Here is a 22268-nt window from a genome sequence, read left to right as displayed (position 1 = left end):
ACGTCCGTTGCAATTTTGCCATGGTTTCTCAAAGGCCTCCTGTAGCTCAACTGAGACTTCCGTAATAATCTGAAGCAAACAATTCGCACCCTTCTTCTTTTTCTTTTTCTTTTTCTTTTTTTTTTTTGCTGAAACGGGTATTTCATATATTACGAGTATGGATACACCCAATAGCATCCTTCCTCTTGGTAGAACAAGATTTGTGAAGATCTCGTGTTCAAAATATTGGCAGGCATTCCTCCAAGTGCAATAATCTCATATTTCCAAGTGCTCAATCTAACTAATTTTCACATCATTTAAAAAGAAGTTAAACAAAAAGATTATTGGTTAGGAAACCAGCAATATATTAATGGAATTTTGACAGGGTGATGGAGACCAGCAGCGGACTTGAGCTTGGTTGGTATAATAATACTAATAGCAGTCTGCCAGATTTAGTTTAACGGAATTGCTTAATTAACTAAAAGATTTTCATGGAGTTAGCTTAGGACCAAATCCCTCCGGCAGTGGAACGGTGAAAATATATATATATACCTAAAGCACTCTGAAACTACTACTCTCAGCCAGGACCTATTGAGAGCGCTTTATATGGAAGATTTCTGATTTGAGATGAAATGAAAAACTGTAGCTTTTAATTCGCTTTAATATAGATGATTTTTAACTTTTTCCCAACAAAAAAATTCTATCTTCTTTTGTTAATGTCGTGCAAGGATTGAAAGAATTGGTGATAAGGCACGCTCTTTGCTCTAGAATGATGGATTGAGTTTTCTCTGAACTGTGTTCGCAACTGAAGTTTAGTGCAAATAATAAAGAAATATGATAAATGTTAGTATAATGTTAGCAATTATGTAACGTCCGGCATCGCTTATAATATTTTTCTTTATTAACATAATCCTATATCAACCTAAAATATATATTTTTTAACGTGATTTTGTTAGAGTAATTTTATGAATCACGTAACAACCTATACCATCTATAATATATTTTTTTTGTTAGTGTAATCTTATATCAGCTTATATTATTTTTCTTATATGAAATATGTCCACGAGTCCATATAACCCCTAAGATGTTCCGAATGTGAAGGAGTAGAGCGATAAAATTTTTTCTCTCGCACTTTTTCTCTTGCTTTCCAACTTTCTCTGCAAATATTTTAACAGAAAACTTGAGGCTAGATTTTCTTCTGTTAAACTTCTCCAAGCATATGTTCTCCCACCACACTTGTAATGGATATCATATTGGCTTTCAATCTAAAGAATATACTGTTCTGCATGGCAGAGGAAACCTAAGTCCAAATAAAGCATTCGCAGGCGCGCCAAGGGTATTCATCAGTTTTGACGTTCGGTAGTTTCCTCTCATGATCTGCACAGCCCAAAAGATTGGCATCCCTTCCGATTTTTTTTCCTCATGTTCTCGACTGTAGAAGGCTTATTATTTTCTCAATTTCCGTCCAAATTTTTGTGCAGCAAGCATTCTTAGAATCATTAGGATGCAGAATAAGTGCAGGAACAGTCATCATGGGGTTCCTTGTGCTTTCTTAGTGGGCCCAAAGAAGGTGGGAATAAACTGGATTGCTATTGGGAACTTCGCTGGAAAGCATTTTAGCTGAGCAGAAAGAAAAAATAGATTGTTTGGTCCCTGGAAGGTGCCAAAGCATATCCTTTGATTCTCGGAAGTTTTAAGCAACCCAAGAATCTTGGCTGCAAGTTCTGGGGATTTGCCGTGCCGTCCACATTCATTGTTAGAAGAAAATGAGGGATGGACGTAGCATGTTCCAAAGGGGAGGTGGAGGTGGGGGATAACAATGGACCCATTATTCCAGGTGTTACGCAAATCTCGTCAGCAACCGAGCTCGAGAGTGATTCCTTCCTTCGCCTTATAGTTCCTGGAATTAAAAAACAAAAAGAAAGGCAACCAATTGAAGTGCTGAAATGACACATAGGCCCTGTGGTCTTACCTAATGGTTTTGGGAGTTTGCATTCTATAAAGAAATTATAATTCACATATTAATGTTATGCCGAGTACTATATGGATGCTGGAAAGGTTCCAAAAAAAAGAGATGAAAAAATGATGAGTTATTGGATCTAACTTTACAAGCTCAGCACATCCAAAAATATAGGAACCAAGTCTTTTTAAGTGCACAAGCCCGACATATACGAACCAATGTCTGATCTTAATAAACTTGGATAGGTACTGCTCATCTTCCTCTCAAAAGGTTGCAGATAAAATTTTTGAAGTGCTGCAGTGAAAGCAAATTCAATTAACTCTCAAGAATGTTAGCAAATTTGATTAGAAAAAATGGAGAACAATCATCACGCTCATCTACTTTTGGCAGCTCTCACAGGGGTGTTCTGGTAATCTTATTTTCCGAACCACGATTCCCTTGCAACTTAGGAGAGTTTGGTTCTACCGTTGGGTCACCCAACGGTCAAACACTTGGCGTAGATCTTACCCAGGGATGCCGAAAGGAGGAGACTAGACTCCCGCAAAACCCCATGTCTTCCACTTCCACTATCATAATTTTATAAGTAATTTCATCACAAAGTGGAACTATACTTGAATAAAAAAGGCCGGCCAGAGCTAGGAGAAATATATAAGAGCAAGCACCATCCCTCCCCACACCCTCAACCATCCCAAGTCCAAAACAAAGCCTTCGCCCGCTCAAGTCTCGTCCCTCTCGCCACCACCAACTCTTTGATTGCATGGCTTGCTTGGGCCTTAAGAACCAACTCCTTCCCTCCAAGAAGGTGTGGAACAGCTTCACCTCCAAATTTCAATCCAAACTATCGAAACTCAAGCGGGCCAAGGCCCTCAAACATGCAAAGGCGCGCCTCAACACCATCCTTCACTCCCCAAGTTCGTCCTCTTACCACCGTCGACGCAAGAAACGCCGCACTCGGCGACTGCACCAACATCGGCACTTCGCACCGGTCTTCGTTGATGAGCTCTACAACCAGCCCACGCCGGTGCACGTCGAGTGCGTGGAGCCATATTTGGAGAAAAGTGCAACGAGAGATCAGCTTCGGGTTACGTTTGGAGCTGCTGCTGTTCCTGCTTCTTCTTCTTCTTCTTCTTCTTGTGGGCCTTCTTCGAGTCTGGTGGGAGGGATGGGAGAGGTGGACTTGAGAGCAGAGATGTTTATAAGGAAGTTCAGAGAGGAGATGAGGCTTCAGAGACAGCGGTCGTTTGGGGAGTATCAGGAGATGCTGGCGCGAGGAGTATAAGCCCCTGCGCGAGCCTTGGGTTCATGGGTCTCTATAGGTTCATGGGTTCTATTGTTTATTCGAGTCTTCTTCTAATCTTTCAGTTTTCTTCTTTCGTGTATATATGGTGGCTCTGAACAATGATTGTGTATGTGGAATTTATATGGTCTGAAAATTGGTAGTGGCAACTGGAAACAACAGAAATTAATACATTTCTCAATCTATAGTATTTTAATTTTTTCCCTTGGAGGTTGTTGTGGTTGCTTGATTGGAAACTTCTAACACATTACTCGATCCAGAATATTTGTTTTACCTTTATATTTCAGGTTGTTTTGGTTGGCTATTTAGAAAGTTCAATTGGGAAGTTGTAAGTTAAAAGCGCTGGCCACGGCAGTCTATTTTTTGCTGTAAATTTTAGACAACGTGGATCTCCCGTTTCTGTATTTTCAAACAACACATGCTCTTTCCATGTTGCCCAGAAACTGGTTCAAAACTGGATCGGATTCAGATTCACAAATCCAAATGATCCTTGTTACAGATATTCAAAATCAGGTGGGAAAATGTCGGATTTGAATTGTATGATGAGCACTATTCACTTTTCAAGGTCTCAATTAGTCGAACCTGGTCAGTTGGGGATGAACTAATGTCGAAAGCTCCCTCCACCCCCGAACCAGTACTTTTTTTGCCCCTCCTCTCGGGCTTCCGGTGAAAATTCTCTCGGAATAAACTGATTGCAAGTCGACTCATCCAATGTCAAAACATGCAAAAAGATTGAACACATAACCTGTTCGATAATTTTGTTGTTTCAGATATCCCGGAGTTCACTTGGCAAAGAACCATCACCACTATCTTAACCCCAATAACCAAACCACATTTAACATAGAACCATCATTCCAATGCTCCTTTCACAATCGTAAGCCTATACGGCAAACGACTATAGACTTGATTTCTTAAGGATAACCAGTACCAAAGAAAAAGAAAACGTTCTCCACAATTATAGCCTCTGCAGCTTGGTCTAAAATTTACAAACTGAACACTCAGCCCTCAAACAAAAAAAGCGTCCAGGGGAATTGTTGCTCGTCCAACAGCCTCCCAAGCTTCATGACTTCAGTGGTAATATATATACACCAAGCAGGAATTAGTGGAGGAAATCTTTGATTGGATCATGATGATGGATCTTCTTCATTCGATAGGCTTCCATTTCTTCCGGAGTGACCTGGATGGATAAAATCAGATGAGAATCACGCAATGAAACACCTCTTTACAAGAAACAAGAAATACATGGAGACAAGATAATACCTCGTCATTCCACTTCACATTGTATTTCCGCTTTCTTTCATCCCTTTCTTCCTTCTTTCTTTCATCCTCCTGCCAAATTTGAAACACTTTCAGTATCTATAGATTAAACAAAAACACAGAAGTAAATAAAAGTAGAACTCATACTTACCTTCTTCAGAGCTTCTGCAAGCAATTTTTTATCAAGAACCAGGTCATCAGGGACATCAGTTCCCCAAGTAGCCAGCCGCTTCTCCTCATGCTGTATGGGTTTCTCTGTATTGCACAAATATTATCAGAATCAAAATTCGCCGTCTCGGTACCGAACCCCATACCAGTGCCACACTAGCACAGTGTCAGTACAGTACTATACAAAGTTTTTTTGGCGTACCGAGTGTCGATACGCCACTCATATCGAATACCAGTACTGAACCGGTACGGTATGTCCTATACCACCTGGTTCGGGTTCATACGATGTACCATGATCAAAATACCATCAGAATGTCGGAAGAAACTTCACTTGACCAAAATAATCACAATATTATAGTTTCTCACATACCACAAACCAAATTTCATTGTAATGAAGCTTGCTTGTATCAGTAACAGCCAGCTTTTAGGTATCAGCTAACCCTATAAAAGATATGCTGGTACCTTCTCCACATGTAACTTACATTCAGCTAAATTCACTTAAAACCTAAGTTCAATTTCAAATGTTTACCTAGTCAAATCTCTCCAAAGGAATATTTTAAAAGCCAATCAGGTCAAAGCCATGGGAACAGATCAGCCAAGATATGGCGACTTCTCTCTTTTTCTTTATTTCCAGTTCTTCCAACATGCAACCATTATTTGTTTCACAAATCAAATATACAAAATGTGGATGATAACATGATATGTACTAAAGCAAAATTAATAGTATGCCACAACATAGAGATCTCAAAGAAAATTAATACCATCTGAAGAAAGCAAAAGCTAGGAACGAGTGAAAAATTCCTTATGCACAATAAATCAATGAGTATGACGATATCAGGGCATTTTAATTAAAGGCAACAGGATAAAAGCATGCAAATTTGATTTTGAAAAGAGTGAACGGATACAAAGCTTGCTGGTGGAAAAGCAAATTATTGTGGAAGGAGGGAATGACCAACAGCTCCACAAGCAGCTCCTATAGACTTGGAACATAATGAGTTCCAAATAAAAAAAGTAAACGAACAAGAAAGGGGAAAACTGAGAAGGTTTCCATGGAGTCCAAGTAAAGAGAGAGACATCTAAAGAAAGATCTGTTAAAACCAAGATGGGCACTGAATCTGTATGCAACTACAGGTGCATACAGGAGGAATTAGTTAACAGAGGAAAAGGGCCCCATCAAATTGCAGAGGAAACACTACTTAAATATAAGAGCATGAAAGGTTATCTCAAGGGTATAATCACCCTAGGCTTTGTGATTAAAAGGAAATACAGAAACATTGAGAATTTCTTTTATCATAAATAATCACCTAAGTAGACTTGCACAATCAATGTGAATTATGACCCTCATTTACTACTAACAGATTTGAGACAAAAAAATATTTGGCACAGTCAAAACTAAAAGTTGTACCTCAGAAGACCTTGATAGAACTTAAGACATCTGACCAAAACTATCATCTGCCTATCCAAAAATTTAAATGAGAAAAAGAATAGAATAATCAGATTGCATGATGTTTAAAGGCTTCCGAAAATTGTGTCAGATTCAACAAATCAAGAAGATACTACGCAATGAGTCTAAAGAAGCTAAAGGCTTTTAAAGGGAGCTTTAAGTAAAAAATAATTTGGCAGAAATAAATATTTCTGAAACATTTTGTCACATAAAACTTTATGCAACAATGTACTTGTGGAAATTAACACTAAGTTCAGACATTTGTAGCTGAATTGCAAGTCACAGCCTCATAGGATGGATGTCATTACCAAAGTTTCTTAGATTCCCAAGTGATGAAGAAATTCTAGAGAGTAAAAAGAGGGAGAAAAATTCCTCGAGCATGGATATTTCAGAGCATCAGGAAGCTTGATCCAAGAAAACAGACAAGCTTATAAATATAAAGCAAAGAAGTTAAATCACATAAAGGTTTTGGATATTTGGAAGTTGAGCATTGAAAATAATGGAAAAGAATATGCCATGCCCGCCTGGCATTGGCATGGTTCATGCCATGCCGATCCTTGCCTACTTATTGCTGCATATCAACTTGTTAAGGTATATCACTTCAATGTGCACTGATGGAAATTGATACACAACAGACGTGTTCCATTTTCCCATTTTAAAATATGTTAAATGTTCATGAATTTTGGAACAGCAAAGAGCTCTTTCATCTTTTGGCTTTGTTTGATTAGAAATGTGTGGCAGGAGTATCATATTTTGTGGCAGCTAAGAATAGCTGAACAACCAGGTTTGCAATCAAATCGTGATATAGTCTTGTTTAACAAAAAATTCCAGAATTTGGTAACTCTTCTACTGACCTTCTGTGGCCTCCTTACGAGCAATGTTTGCCTTCATAAGTTCTGCAGCAGCTTCAGCAGCCTCAATTCCAGCTGACCCTGTGCAGTAGCTGTTACGAATTGTCTGTTTGCAGCATTTGTAGCCCCACTGGTGATCCTTCCACCATGAACCCCAAACACTGGTATGGTTATTTATGAATACATCTTCTTCATACTTGCTTCTTGGCAGTGAGGTCTCCTAAAATATGTCATTGTCAAGCCATGATTTGGATTAGCCACAGTTAGAAAAGACTTCCCAATTTTCAAAGAAAAAAGACAGAATTACAAGTCCCAACCCAAAACCACATATCAAACCTATGAGTTTAAATATATATAGGTGTCTGGAAGGAAAATCTTATAATTCTAGCAAGACATCTACTAGGAAAAAGGGCACCTTGCCTATTTCTTTCTTTAAATTAAAGAAAATGGAAGATAGAAGAAAACATATGGATGTAGACAATTATACCTGGCCCTTTATTATTCGACCAGCACGGTCATACTCAATCTCTCTCTCACTTTGCCCAAGAAGAAGTTCCCTTGGAAGTGCCTCTTCGGATGCTGCATTTCCATATTTCTCCATAATGGTATCCTTCATTTTTGATTTCAACTTCTCTTTAATAATCTTATAATTCTGAAAAAGTAATTCTGCTTGAGAGGGGGCAGCTTGCAGGTGGATATCCTGCCCTTTCTCAAAAGCTTCCCAAGCATGCATATTCAGCTGCTTGAAGTCGAGTGCTTGTCCGCTAATTCTGTTTTGGTTATCACCCTACAGTATAATCATGAATGAATAAGAACATGTACAGTGAGAAAATAACGAAACATTGTATACTTCTGATATCCATTAAATGGCATCAGATAAGCATGTTTTAGAATTATTTGAGCACTCACTTCGTAAAATTTCTCATTTGGATCGGCATCTGGTAAAGGATCCTCACGCATGGAACGGGTTTTTGGATCATAGTGGGCTGAATTGACATCTAAATTCAGAAGGTACTTTGCAGTATCCTCCCTAATACGCAAATTCCTGGAAAGAATAATTAAGGTTATAACTTATAAGTATATAAAACAGCTCAATAAGCATATGCAACAGCACAAATTCCTGGAAAGAATAATTATATATCTAAAGAAAACCAATAACTATTAGCCATGAGAGTAAAATATGACTATGAAAAGCCTTCTAACCAGTTCTAAATAAGAGTAATAGAATTCTTAAATTTACCTGACTGTTCCAGTGCTTCCACCACCTGTGGTGCGTACACGTTTCTCCACTTTTGCAAAGTCCATCTGTTTGCTCTCATCAACCTTTGCCTCATCTACCTTTAGCTCATCTTCGTCATCATCCTCATCACTAACTGCACCTTCGCCATTCTGATTGTTGTTTTTCTCCTCCAGCTTTTTCAGTTGCTGTTCTTTTAGATATTTCCGCCTCGCTGCCTCCCTAGCTTCATATTGCTCGATTACACGAGCATAAGTTGATGGATCATAGCCATTCCAACGGTCACGTTTTCCATCATAATCAAGTTCAAATGTCTCCACTTTCTCATCTGGAGCTATATGCATGTTAGTCCACTTTGCTCCCACCTTCCGTGGTCTCTCCATGCATAACTTCTTATCATGAGTCATTGCCCCACAACTACAATATGAACCAAAAAAAAAAAAGGTCAAATCTCTTCATCCAATATAGCATCAGATAATGGTCATATAACCAAACAAGATTTTGACAGAATAATGTCAAAACAATTGACAAAAACTATGAATAACTAACTATTCATGAACCCATGCCACAGTGCAGCATCGATCCAAATACTGATCCCGCATATTGAAGAAAGATATACATTGTCAACCAAAAACCTTACCCAATTACAACAGGAGGTGAAAAAAAATGTCAAAACTCTTTCATTCAAAATCGAGTCAGACAGCAGTCACATGATCATAAACTAAAACCAGTCGACATTTTTTGACAGAATAACATTAAAATAATTAGCACACATCACGTCTCATGAATAACTAACTACAAGTGAACCTATTGCACAATGCAACATTGATTAGTAGTAGAACTGATCCCAACGTATTGAAGGCAGAGATATGTTGTCTGTGTTACTCTTAGCACCTATCAGGGTTAAAACTTCATAATTAAACATAGAATTAGAATAGTATTTTTATAGAAATGGTGGTATAGCATTTTCATAAAAGTGAAAGCAATTAGGGCAGGGAGAAAAAAAATGCAAAATGATGTGTCACCCCAAAAAGATCTCCAAAGAAGTTTTAAACCACAGTTTTTTAGGAACTGCCGGCAGTAAAGATGGCATCCTGACCCCAAAATTGAGAGCGAGAGAGAAAGGTAGAGAAGGAGAGTACTTACTTTTCACAAGCACCCTTTCTATATTTATTAGCCTGATAAATTTTTGCACCTCTGTCATACCATGATTTTGTGTAATTTGGATCTGACTTCCATTTCCTCTGATGCTTCAAACTCTATTGGAAAGGAAAACAATTGCAACTAATATTAAAACTTTATCAAGTAATATTGGACATAAGCCAATGCACATTAAGTTTAGGCAAAGAAACTTACAGGCTTCTCAGCATTAAGATACCAAGGTGCAGATGACATGTATTGAGGAATGTGTGGATTAATTTCCTTTCCATCTTCATCAACCTCAGCTGGGGCAAGCCCAGCCTTACGTGCTTCTTCCAACTCAAGTTGTTTTCGATGGTCTTCTCGGGATTTAAACGATGCTGCAACAAAGACAGCAATATATGAACCTCACACAAAAAATAAAAGAATAATAAAAGACATGCAACTCTTATATAAGACATATCAACTCTTAGCTTAATAGCGCAATGCCAATGTGTCTTGATTGGTAAATCTACATGAATAGCAACATGGACTACAGTAGAATGTATACATATGAATGATCCACACAAGACCATGATTCCTCAAAATTCTATTTTTGGGGTTACACCTCAAAATTCATTTTGAAAGATGTGTCTTCCTAAACAATATAAACCCAATATTCTTTTGAGGCTTGTTGTTACTAATATTACATGTTTTCTCCAGCAACACTTGTGAAAATTATAAAACACGCTCAAAATAATTTTCCAAAAAAAAAAGTCAAGACCTGAACTTAAACTATTATGTATCGTGCCCGTGCCAATAATAGGACAATAAAGTACAGCACATAGCACCATAACATTCTGAAAGAGTGAAAAACAAATAAAAGAAGAAGAGAAAAGATATTAACATGTACCAGAAAAGATATACAACCAGTCATACTGTACCAACAATTGGTGGATGATATGTCTCGAGCATTTGTAAAATAATTGTATAAAGATCAAACACATTAACATTTATTTATCATAATATAGCTAACCAAGATGATGTATGTTGTCCAGAAACTAATTTCCCATGCCACCTTGTTTATCCTAGGAATATCCATTGAAAGGAATATAAGCAAAAAATTAGTATGGACGAGATATTGTGGATTATAGGTCAGTCTCCACAATTTATTTCCAGCAAGCTGAATGGCGAAAACCAGCAAAAATTTCGACTTTCAGCTATATACACAGGGTAATGTACCCTAAAAAGTTAACTTTTGCCCCTTTGTTCAAACAAACCTATGGAGATGCCAAATTTCAATACAAGATACGCGTAAACTTCAAAGAGTTCGTATCATAACGAATCTCAAGGCAGGTTGCTTTCACAATGTTGGATTGGATCCCTCAAATTCCACGTATCTAGGTAGCAATTAGCATCTCTTTGAATCTTAGCGGCAATTAACCAAGAACCTTTTCCAGTTTTTTGGGTGGGTGCGGGGGCCTTGGGAAGGCAAAGAAACAAAAAAGGCCCATAATTAAAATATTTCGGGATCCATCACCATGAAGAACTAATACCATATTGTTCTTGTCAGTTCCTTTTCACGTCAGAAACCCCAAACCATCATCACGCATCCAAAACGAGAGGCCAACAAAAAAACCAATCACCATCTCGTATCTCATCCACGCCCAACAGCAAAGAACATCAATACAGAAATTAGCTGCAAAATACGAGATCGAAGGATCAAATTCCCACACAAGAATCGCCCGGCGGGATGGGAGAGAAGCTTACCCGAAGCCGTCGCCATGTCGGGCCTCTAGCAGTGGAGCGGGAAGGAATCAAGAACAAAGAAGGAGGAGAACGAGATCTTAATCGGCTATAGATCGGCCCGTAAAGTAATCAAGAACAATGAAGAAAGAGAAGGAGATCTTAATCGGCCGTAAAGCGGCCCGAAGGCGCCCACGGGAACGACAGAGAGGGGGCGAGCCTGATAAATCGTTATCCCTTTCCTCCGTTTCGGCGCTGCCTCGCATATCCGCGCAATCAGAACCGTCGACGCGTTCATCAATTTCATCTGATCCGATCTGATCTCGTGATCCCACCGCCTCTCCTCTCTGCCATTCGGCACGTGGGACGCGCGTGGCTGGTCTAAGAAAGAAAGCAGCATTTAAGCTTTTTTTATGATCACCAATCGCATTGAAACACGTCAGCACGTATCATTAATGTCTGTAGTAAGAGAAGTGCCTGCGAATATAAATATTACGATCAGCAATGTGCAACGCCGCTGGAATACAACGTTAATTTAAACTGATGTTTTAAGATAAAACAAAAAGGGGAGCAAAATATATTGCTCGAATGCAGATTAAGGAATCGAGAAGGTGAGGAAAGAGAGAGAGTGAGAATTCAACCTTTTAAAATCTTTAAATTTCTGGTGGAGAGAAAACAAGGTAAGTCCCGGCTTTTTGTGAAAAAAAGAAATTTATGGCACGAAATATATATATATATATATATATATATATATGTCATAAGAATTAATATTAAGCATGGAAGAAAGAGAATGAATTAGGAGGTGGTTTTGGAAACAACTCGTGATAGAAGAACAGAAGGATGGGAGGAGATGAGAGAGAGATTGTAGCACATTTAAGTCATCCATTTAACATTTATCGTTCAACCCTAGGAAAATAGCTAGAAGAGGGAACCCCGGCAACAGCCTGCACACTGACCGAGCAAGAAAAGCGACTGGATCATACGGCGCGGGGGTCCGCGGAGGTACTGCTCCTATCCTCACGGTTTTGCCCTTCAAAAGGCGCCTCGTGAGGAAAGGTTTTAGGCCTCCTCATTATAAGGCACAGACTTTTCCGCTGATTAGCCGATATGAAACTAAAGTTCGGAATCCCATCCCACAACAGAGGGGATCTGATGTTGTCAGTCGTCTCCATCCTACACCATGAGTATTTGCTTTCCGAATCATGGAGGACATCATGCATTGCAAAATAGATGATAAAAAAATTCATTTTTGAACCCTAATCTTTGATTTTGAATCCTCTTTAAATTATATAAAAACTAGTCAGTTCGCTTGAATTGAAACGATATAAAAGAATTAGCGGTTCAGCCAACGATTCTTCCTGGTTCAACTAAAAAAAGGATGATTCTTACAAAGAAACAGTTTTTGGTGTAAATTTGAATTGTTGATTGACGGTCCAATCAATTCAACAAGCTGATCCTGTTTGGCTTTTAAAATATCTTCTATTTTTTTTTATGTAACGGAAACTCTTGGCATGGATCATTTGTTCAATCAATCATAAATCATATATGACTACACATGCATAAGGGCAACACTATTTTTTTTAAAAATCGCAATTATGATAAGCTGATAGCTATTATCATAACCCACGAGTCCATGCACACCACGTGTCTATCATAGCTAATCCAACAAACAACGTTATAATCCGGACATCCATATAGAGCAATCATATGCGGAGCAGTCAAGTATCAAGGCATGGTCTCTCATGTAAATTTCATTAGATTAGACTGATCTTCATCAAGCTCATCTTGTCTTTCTTCTCAACATCAATATATCAAACGAGAAAGTTGTATTTGATTTCATCTAAACACCGTTAAAAACTAGTAATTTTTCAATTTTGACAACTTTAGATTACAAAATAAATAAATAAATAAATATTCCTCCTAGATCAACCAAAACAAAAGTTAAGAAAAAAACATAAAAATCAAATCACTGCTTCTTCCTTGGGCAAGTCCTTCTCGACTTCGCACCATATGCCACCCTCCACTTCCTCCTCTCAATTATATCTAGGAATAGCTCAATAAAATAATTAGAAAGAAAAAAAAAAAGCACATTATACTAAGATTTAATATGGCTAATCCAAAATCTAGGTTACATCCACCAAGATAGCAAGGGATCCATTGTAATAAACAGAGAGAAAATAACATGGAGAAAATATAATAAAGATAAGAAATCTGATATAGAAGAAGCATGCCACTTAGAGATTCCCGAGATGTCGAAACTGAAAGCATAATTTTCATTTTCCTTCTATATTTTCTTCTCCTTATCTTCCTCTCTTCTTCTCTTTCTTTTTCCTTCTTCCTTTACTAAGCAAGAGCGACACCACTATAGTTACCTCCTCATCCTTCTTCTCCTCGGACTCAAGAGGAGTTTAAACCAAAGAACCTTGGTTTTGTCGTCAGCTTTCAGTCGAAGAAGGGGAACTTCACGGCATCTATTCTTGCTTAGGCTCAGAGCCCCTCGATGGAGCTATCTATTCTTGCTCAGGCTCAGAGCAACGGGATCCACGATAGGTACCAGCTGAGCATGAGAGGAGGATAGAGATAGGGTTGGCCTTTTATGATCCGATTTATCAATTTGATCCATGAACAATTCTTTTTTAAGCAGATTTGGGTTTGATATAAATAAGTTTAGGTCTTATATGTGTCAACCTGTCTAAATCTGACTATCAAATAGATTGGGTTCAAGTTTAAAATATTGACTCGTTTAACCCATTTAATAATTAAGTCTGGTTAAGACCCGACCCATTTAACCTATTTAAAATTTATTTAAATTGTTAGAAACATGCTTAACTTGTTCGTAACATATTTAACTTGACCAACATGCTTAACTTATTTAACCAATTTAAATCTATTTAACCCGTTAAAAATCCATTTAACTCGTTTAACCCGACTTGGCCTGTTTAATAATTAGATAATGTGGGTTGGGTTGGATTACTCATTTAATAAATATGTCGGATTTAAATTTAAAATTTTGTCCTATTTAATAAACAGATCAGGCTTGAGTTAATTAATTTTTGATTCGACTCGCATCCAATCCGATCTGTATCTGATTCTATCCGACCCAATAAGCCCACCATCCAAACTTTCTTCTTCTAATTAACTTTTCCACTAAAAAAAGTTGATGACCAAAATCGCTTTTCATAAGTATATCCAAGCCATGTGAGTCATTTAACCATTTCTCGGTGGAAACCAAACTCCTAGACCAATATATTTCCACAACACGGCCAGGGTTAGATAGCATTGTCACATCGCATGATGCTCCTCTAAAACTATTTTTTTTGATAGTTAACTGAAGGGGTTTCTACTTCTACTGTATCCCAATATAAGCAAGGATTAAAATTATTTGTGAATAGATATTGATTCATGAAAGATGTTAGATAATAATAAAAAAAATTCTGGATAATTATATATGAAGAACAGTAGCCTTTCAACTAGGTATGTAAAATTTTTCTCTTGACCACTACTTTTTTTTCTTTTTAGCAAGATGTGTACATATACGAAAATACAAATCGAAAAGTTATTTGATCCTCTCTATTTTTTGTTTTGGAAATATTTAAACTATCTTTATCAGAAAATAAAACACAAATCATAAAAGGAACCTGCGGATTTTTTGTAATAAAAAAATCATTTAAGTGTTTTTTCCCCTAAAATGGGAGCACAAGGGGCAAGAAGCACACTAACTCTCTCATTTAGATTGTAAAGAAGAGAAAAATAATTAGCCGGAGAGACCCACGAGACGGGTCAGTGAGATGCTGTGACAGTGCTTTAGGAATCGTGCTACCGGTGGAGCATTTCAACAAACACGAGGTAGTGTGGAGGATGGCAACGTTGGGTGCTGCGGAGCCGGAGAAGATGGAGGCGAGCTCGGGTGACAAAGGGGAGCAAACCCACCCAAAGGCGCCAAAGAAGAGCAGGACATGGGCAAATGTGGTAAAGGGCTCGTCGAGGATGCCGTCCTGGACCAACCACCAAATCACGACGGCGGAGCTGGAAGCCCTAAAACGGCGCTTCACGGATGTAGTCGAGATCTCGCCAGAGAAGAAGGAGGTGGCCAGGGCGGTGTGGCGTGATACCACGGTGATCATGCACAGCCTGGGGCATCGCATGCCGGTGGAATGGATAGCCGGGAGTTGCGTGTGGCCAGGAAACTCGACTATGATGTCGAGGAGTTTACGATGGCGGACGAGACCTTTACGTTCCATTTTTGGTGTGAGAAGGATCGGGAGGCGGCCATGGAAGGTGGACCCTGGCTGGTGGGTGGTCAGCTCCTGGCTATGGAGCGTTGGCAGCCAAACTTTGTTCCGGGGACCAACCAGTTGTGCCGGACGGTAGTTTGGCTCCGGTTGCCAAGTTTGCTGATGGAATACTGGACGAAGGAGATGATCTGGGGTATCGCGGCGAAGGCTGGACGACCTTTGGCGCTGGACAAGGTCACTGACCAAGGCCGGAAACTGGGCTTCGACCGTGTCAAGGTTTAGGTGGATGTGGGTGTGCCGTTCCGGCCGGGGACTTTCATCCAGGTAGGATTTGACCTACATTGGCAGGCTTTCCGCTACAAAAACCTACCTGGGTTCTGCTACAAGTGTGCCCGGTTGGGGCACAGAGAGGGGGCTTGCCCTTTTCCTCCCACGGATCCGACGAAGCCCGGAGATCCGGTAGATCAGTGCTCCCAGCAAACCAAGACGGAGGAGCCCCCACAGGAGCCGACATTTGAGTCGAAGAAGGGGAATGTTTTGGGGAGTCAGCTGCCCTTTGGCCCGTGGCTGACAACAACCAAGGTATGGCAGCTGAAGGTGAACAAGTCGATGAAGAAGGCCACTGTCACGAAGGTTGTCCAAACTATGCCGGTGCAGGATCATCCCCCTGAGTCGGGGCCGAGGTCTCCCATTGCTGCGTCGAACCTCCCTGTATCGCCCACGGACACGGACGGATGGCAAAAGCCAACTAAACTGGCTAGGAGAAGGTCACCGGAGACGAAGACGATGGGTGCACCGGTGCTGGATACCGAGATGACTCCACTCGGTGTGGTGTTGGGGTCTGACCTGGATTCCGTCAAAGGGTCGGACTCGACCACGTGTTTGGGATAGCAAGGCGGAACTGAGCCGGGATGGGCCATGACAATCTCGGGCCTACCCCTTACTGACGAGCCGGGCCATGTGGTAAAGGGCCAAGTTGCTGCAACTGGGCTGGCCCATGGACAGGGCCAAAGCCCATTGAAACGGACCAAAAGCCCAGCTAAGTTGAGCAGTGCATCGGGAGCGGATAGGGCTGAGTTGACTCAGCTGGCCCGGTCGGCGTCATCGTCTTCCTTCGAAAACCCTCGCCTACGCCAGAGGGAGGAAGGTCGGAGGCACTTCCGGAGTGCCTCCCTGCCGTCGGCGAGAGCCCCCAGCCGACCGATGACGGGCGGTGGCCCAACCGTTGATAGAGCTGCTGGGACCCTGCGAGCGGTGGACGGAACACCTGCGGCGAGCGGGACGACGGTGGTAGGTGAGGCCCCATCTCCGCGTGCAGCCGTGGCTGGCGATGGTGGCAAGGCTCCGGCTAAAGGAAAGGGTCAGCAGGAGGTGACGATGGACCTGCACCAGTGGAGGGAGGTGATCTCGGCAACGGTGTCACAAAGGAAGGCGTTTTCCTCATCGTGTCAGAGAAACAAGGGGAAGCTTGAAACGGAGGATGTGGAGGGATCTCTCAGACCTCTAACAGCTCCGGTAAGGCTCTCCCCATCTTCTTCTACGGTGGTGGTGATGAGAGGCATACTTGGGGGCATGGGACAGGGCACCACTTCTCCTATTCAAGAGCATGGGAAGGTAGCTGATTTGCTACGTGCTGCGATTCAGGGAGGTGGGGAGTCGGCGAAGGAGGATAGGCCTGCACAGGAAGTGAGAAGCCCACGAAGATAGGGCCACACCTCATCCCACAGTGTTAAATGAAGATTTTAGCTTGGAATTGCAGGGTGGCGGCCAAGCCTTCCTTCTTATCATCCTTTAAGAGGTTAGTACAGCTACATTGCCCTGAGATTTGCTTTCTTTGTGAAACAAGGGTGTCCGGAGAAGGGTTGCGTCGAGTGCAGCGACGCTTAGCACTTGATTGGGATTCCTTTATAGTAGAATCTTAGGGCTTGTCTGGAGGTATTTTGATGTTGTGGAAGCGAGGGGTGGCTTCTGTAGATGTTTTTCGCAATTGTTCTCAGCAGGTTGTGATGGTCATCTCGGAACCAAATGAACCTTCGTGGATCCTGTGTGGGGTCTATGCTAGCACTGATTACCGGACGAGGAGAGTCCTTTGGGGCGAGCTGACCTGTTTGTTGACTCAGGGAGTCCCGACTATGGTGGTGGGTGACTTTAATTGCATTCTTAGCTCTAATGAGAAACGAGGTGGTAGGGCCTACTCTGATTCAGTGGACAGAAGGGAGTTTCGGGAGTTTTTGGATGAGACCGGCCTAGTGGACCTTGGCTTCTCCGGGCCGCGATTTACTTAGTGTAACAACCAGCTTGGACGAGCGCGAGTATGGGAGCGGCTTGATAGGACTTTTGCAGCTCCGGACTGGATCCAGCGCTTCCCATCATACCAGGTTAGTCACCTTGCTCGGATTGCTTCAGATCATTGTCCTCTTTTGATTTCTACAGTTTCGAGCTCCAGCCACCATAGCCCATTCCGATTTGAGAAGCTGTGGCTGTCATACCCCCAGTCTTAGAAAGTAGTTAGGGGGGCCTGGGGCATGCCAGTGCAGGGAGATGCCATGCAAAGGGTGTCGCGCAGATTGGAGCTTACTAAACGACGCCTTCGCAGATGGAACCGAGAGGTTGTGGGCAACATCTTTCGGAGACTAGAGGAGGTAGAGGGGTTGATTACGGATCTCTAGGGGAGGGAGGATCGAGATGGGGAGCTGGAGGAGGTTGAGATGGCAGACCTGCGACGTCACTTGACCTATCACCAGTCGCTACTGCATCAGCAGAAGATTTTTTGGAGGCAGAAGTCGAGGGCACAGTGGGTTAAGGAGGGGGACCGAAATACTAGCTTTTTTCTTCGATCGACGATCATCAGGAGGTAAAGGAACATGATACGATCACTGAGAGCTGGGGCGAGTCAGCGGGTGGAGGAGGACTTGGCAGTAAGACAGGTGATGTTCGATTTTTTCAGATCCAAATGGACGGAGGCGGGGGGGGGGCTATGTGCTTGGTCAGCTCCCCAGGCCGGCCGTCAGAATTGAGGAGGCTGATAATGAAGCATTGATTCAGCCAGTGTCAGATCAAGAAGTGCAGGAAGTGGTTTGGGCCTTAGCAGAGGACAATGCTCCTGGACCGGACGGATTTCCATCCTTTTTCTTTCGGAGATATTGGAGCATCATTCGGAGGTCAGTGGTGGAGGCAATGCAGCTATACTTCAGTAGGGCGATGATGGCAGATGACTGGCAGGCTACTTATAGCACTTTGGTCCCGAAGCATCAGGATGCGTCGGAGCCGGGCCACTACCGGCCTATTAGTTTGTGTACCACTTTGTACAAGATAGCGGTGAGGCTTATGGTTGGGAGGATGAAGGCTTTGCTGCCTAGCATTATCAGTCAGGAGCAGGGTGCGTTTGTGGGAGGGAGGAGTATTTCAGATAATATTTTGCTAGCTCAGAAAATGATGGGAGACTTACAGCGGGCCCCGAGGAGGCGATGTTTGCTGGCAGTAAAGCTGGACATGGAGCGTGCTTATAACCGGATTCGATGGAACTTTCCTAGACGGGCATTGGAGAGCTTTGGATTCCATCAGACCTGGATTAACTGGATTCTCGGCTGCGTGCAGGGGCCTAGGTTCTCCATTTTGGTCAATGGTACGCCTTCGCCTTTCTTTCGGGCTACTCTAGGGCTTTGTCAGGGATGTCCTCTATCCCCTTACCTGTTCATCATCTATTCTGATGCACTATCCCGTGCTTTACATGTAGCATGCGAGAACCGGGAGTTGGCTGCTTACAGTCCAGCCCCGGGTGCTCACCCCATTTCTCACCTACTTTTTGCAGATGATTGCCTGCTACTGGCCAGGACGAGGGTGAGGGACGCGCGAGCCCTCCAGAGGGTATTGATGGAGTATTGTGCGGCGTCCGGGTAGAGGATCAATTGCCAAGAGTCATCCATACACTTCAGTCCGAGCATAGAGTGGAGAGTCAGACAGGAGATCAGGGCGATATTATAGATGCGGGAGCAGGAGGAGGCACTAGACTACCTGGGAGTTCCCATCACAGGAAGGAGGCTGCGGATGGCTGAGTGTTCCATTTTGGTGCAGAGGGTGCGGAGCAAGCTCGAGGGTTGGAGAGCCTCGTCACTCTCTATGATGGGCAGGTTGATGTTGGTCAGGTCTGTCCTCTGCTCTATGCCTGTTTACATTATGGCCCATTCTATTGTGTCGAAGACGGTGCTAGCGGGGATAGAGCGGATTATGCGTAGTTTTCTGTGGGGCTCCTATGGGAGGGGCCACGGGGTACATTTGGTGGCCTGGGAGAGAGTTTGCCTGCCTCTGAGTGAGGGTGGCTTGGGGGTGCAGTCACTGTTGGCGAGGCGTGAGGCACTCCTGGCGCAACGAGCAGTGCAGTTTGTTCTAGAGCCACATGGATTTTGGAGTCAGGTCATGATAGCGAGATATGGTCGGGCAGGCTCAGTAGGCCAGGTGGTGGGCGGCCGGAGGATATCTTTCATGTGGCGGGAGGTTGGGAGGTATATGCCTATGGCTCTGGCACATACTAAGTGGTTGATTGGCGACAGACGGAGCATTGATGTGATGGAGGACCCTTGGATGGATGCACTTCTGCTGAGGCTGTGGCCGACGATGATCAGTGGTGAGGGAACTGCTGGACTCCGAGTGTACGACCTCCTCATACCTGGGGAGGCAGAGTGGGATGATGATAGGCTGGGTGAGTTATTCGGGAAGCACTTAGCAGAGCGGGTACGGGCTCTCCCCCTTCCAGGATCAGCAAGTCCAGATGTTAGGGTATGGAGCACCACTTGTACGGCCAGCGACAAGGTTGGGGATGTTTTTCGGGTTATTCAGCAGAAGTCGGAGCTGGGTAGGGACTGTGGCTGGGTATGGAGGTTTGGGCTACGTCGGAGGGTTGCATTATTCCTCTGAAAGGTAGCCTGGGACCGTCTGCCGACGAGCTTGGCGCTGAGCCGATGTGGAGTTAGCATTCCTCCTCTGTGCCAGTATTGTGAGGTAGACGAGTCAGTGGACCACGCACTATTCCAATGTGTCTGGGCAAGGAGGGCTTGGAGGCTGTCCGGGATTCTGGAGGTAGCGTGGAGTCGAAGGGATTATTTTCTGGAAGAGGTCCGGCGTTGGTCCAGTTCCTACTAGATGCGTTCTATGGCTATTAGGGCGTCCTGCATAGCTTATCAGGTATGGATGGCCAGGAACGCCCGAGTTTTCGGTGAGCCTAGCCTGTCCCCACGATTCGTGATGGAGCGGGCGCAGGCACAGGAAGCTGAGATCCTTAATGTAGGTCCGGATCATAGACCTTTGACAGCTCGGGACACCTGGGGCCCCCATGCTGCTTCGGCAGCCTCTCACACGGTGTTTTTCACCTGGCAGCTCCCACCCCCGAGCTTCCTCAAGGTCAATTTTGATGGCTCGGTCCTGGATGGAGGTAGGAGAGGAGGAGCAGGGTTTGTTATTAGGGGTCCGAGCTCCAGCATGGTGGCAGCAGGGGATTGTCAGATCTTTGACACCTCGGTCCGAGGGGCAGAGCTACGGGCGGCTTGGATGGGATTACGGTATGCACGACATGTGCTTCTGGCGAGCTCCATCCTCCTAGAGGGTGACTCGGCCACGGTGATCAGCTGGATCCGGAGGGGCTCTCACAGAGATGGAGGGGTCCATCCTTTGCTTCGTGATATATGGTTGATGGTGAGGGAGGGGTTTACTTTTTAGGCTATGCATGTATATCGTGAGGCAAACGGGGCGGCGGTCTGGGTGGCGGTGTATGTTGCGAGCCACTCAGGAGGCACCCTATGGGTTGGCGAGGATGACTTGCTTGGTGCATTTCAGGACCTTTTGTTTGTAGGTTCTACTGGGTGTATTTGTATCCATATAGTATGAAATACCTGTTTTTAGCAAAAAATAAAAATAAAAAATAAAAAAATAATTAGTCCCACCAAATCCAAGAAAAAAACTAAATATGAATTGAATTTTTATTCGGTGCCCGCGCATTTCAATATGGGTAGAACCGGAAAAAGGCAAAGGTAAACCGGTTAAAACCTCAAGGCTGGGTAGAATGAAAATTTTTCTTCCCATCCCATCATCAGATCCTTCCTACCCTGACATGGAATGCTTTGAGATGTGTGCTTGGGCTGCGTAGAATGAGAAGTCTTCTTCCCATCCTATCACAAGCTGCTTTGAAATTTGTGCTCGCGTCCCTAAAGCCGTTTGAATCCGTCGAGGAAAAAATGCATTTGACATACGGACCCGCACTCCAGGGTCGTGGCCGCAGGCGGCTGCCAGTTGTTCGTTACATCAGTCTCGGGAGCAGAGCTGCGCGCAGCCTGGGCGGGTCTTCGACATGCACGGGCGATGATGCGGACCAGCTCAATTATTTTGGAGGGCGACTCAGCCACTGTCATTGGATGGATTCAGAAGGGGTTGAGGAGTGAGAGCTTAGACCACCCCTTGATTCGCGATATAGTCAGGATGATGAGAGATGGGGGGGGCCATCCAGGCCAAGCATGTATTTCGGAAAGCCAATGGGGCGGCTGATTGGGTGGCCGCCTATGCGGCCCACCACTCGGATTACGCCCTTTGGTCGGGGGAGGGGGAGCTGCCGCTGGCACTCCGCGAGATATTGTATTTTGATCTTATTGGGTGTATTCATACACTCACGGTATGAAGCAGCCGCTTCAGCGAAAAAAAAAAAAAAAAAAGAAGAAGAAGAAGAAAAAGCATTCGGAATGCTCTGAGATAACGTGCTCGCTTCCCATCTAAAGCCGCTTTGAGTCCATTTAAAAAAAAAAAAAAAATTGCGGTGTCGTTTTTTGTAGGGCTGGGGAAGGAACCGGACACGTAGTAGCCCTGCAAGCCGGTCCTTCCCACAAGTGGCGCGCCGTGATTCGTGATATCCAGAGGTCTCTATCGAATCAACAGCCGATGATCGTCCTCCGCCGCATCAGGACCTCACCTTATCTAGAGTCTGCTTCTCCA

At 43.3% G+C, this 22268-nt stretch overlaps 2 protein-coding genes across 3 annotated transcripts; one reads left to right on the top strand and one right to left on the bottom strand.

Annotated features, from left to right (window-relative positions):
- Window positions 1–2542: 2542 nt before the first annotated feature.
- Window positions 2543–3440, top strand: LOC103708446. The gene has a single exon (XM_008793375.4). The coding sequence runs from the start codon at window positions 2697–2699 to the stop codon at window positions 3216–3218; it is 522 nt and encodes a 173-aa protein (XP_008791597.1). The 5' UTR covers window positions 2543–2696; the 3' UTR covers window positions 3219–3440.
- A 542-nt stretch (window positions 3441–3982) lies between these two features.
- On the bottom strand, window positions 3983–11278 carry LOC103708444 (pre-mRNA-splicing factor SLU7-like). 2 transcript variants are annotated; one of them, XM_008793374.4, is made up of 11 exons: window positions 11083–11265; window positions 10869–11011; window positions 9550–9713; window positions 9340–9452; window positions 8197–8610; window positions 7866–8001; window positions 7444–7743; window positions 6960–7176; window positions 4645–4748; window positions 4497–4565; window positions 3983–4413 (listed from the first exon to the last, which is right to left on the bottom strand). In XM_008793374.4, the coding sequence occupies exons 3-11, from the start codon at window positions 9586–9588 to the stop codon at window positions 4336–4338; spliced, it is 1470 nt and encodes a 489-aa protein (XP_008791596.2). In that variant the 5' UTR covers window positions 9589–9713; window positions 10869–11011; window positions 11083–11265; the 3' UTR covers window positions 3983–4335. The 2 variants fall into 2 exon arrangements, with proteins under 2 accessions (XP_008791596.2, XP_008791595.2); XM_008793373.4 differs by lacking the exon at window positions 10869–11011 and having other exon boundaries at window positions 11083–11278.
- Window positions 11279–22268: the final 10990 nt, after the last annotated feature.

Source organism: Phoenix dactylifera, chromosome 2 (assembly GCF_009389715.1).
Source record: "Phoenix dactylifera cultivar Barhee BC4 chromosome 2, palm_55x_up_171113_PBpolish2nd_filt_p, whole genome shotgun sequence".
NCBI classification, from domain to species: Eukaryota; Viridiplantae; Streptophyta; class Magnoliopsida; order Arecales; family Arecaceae; genus Phoenix; species Phoenix dactylifera.
The sequence above is the reverse complement of the archived record's forward strand: the minus strand, read 5'-3'. Positions and strand labels throughout refer to the sequence as shown.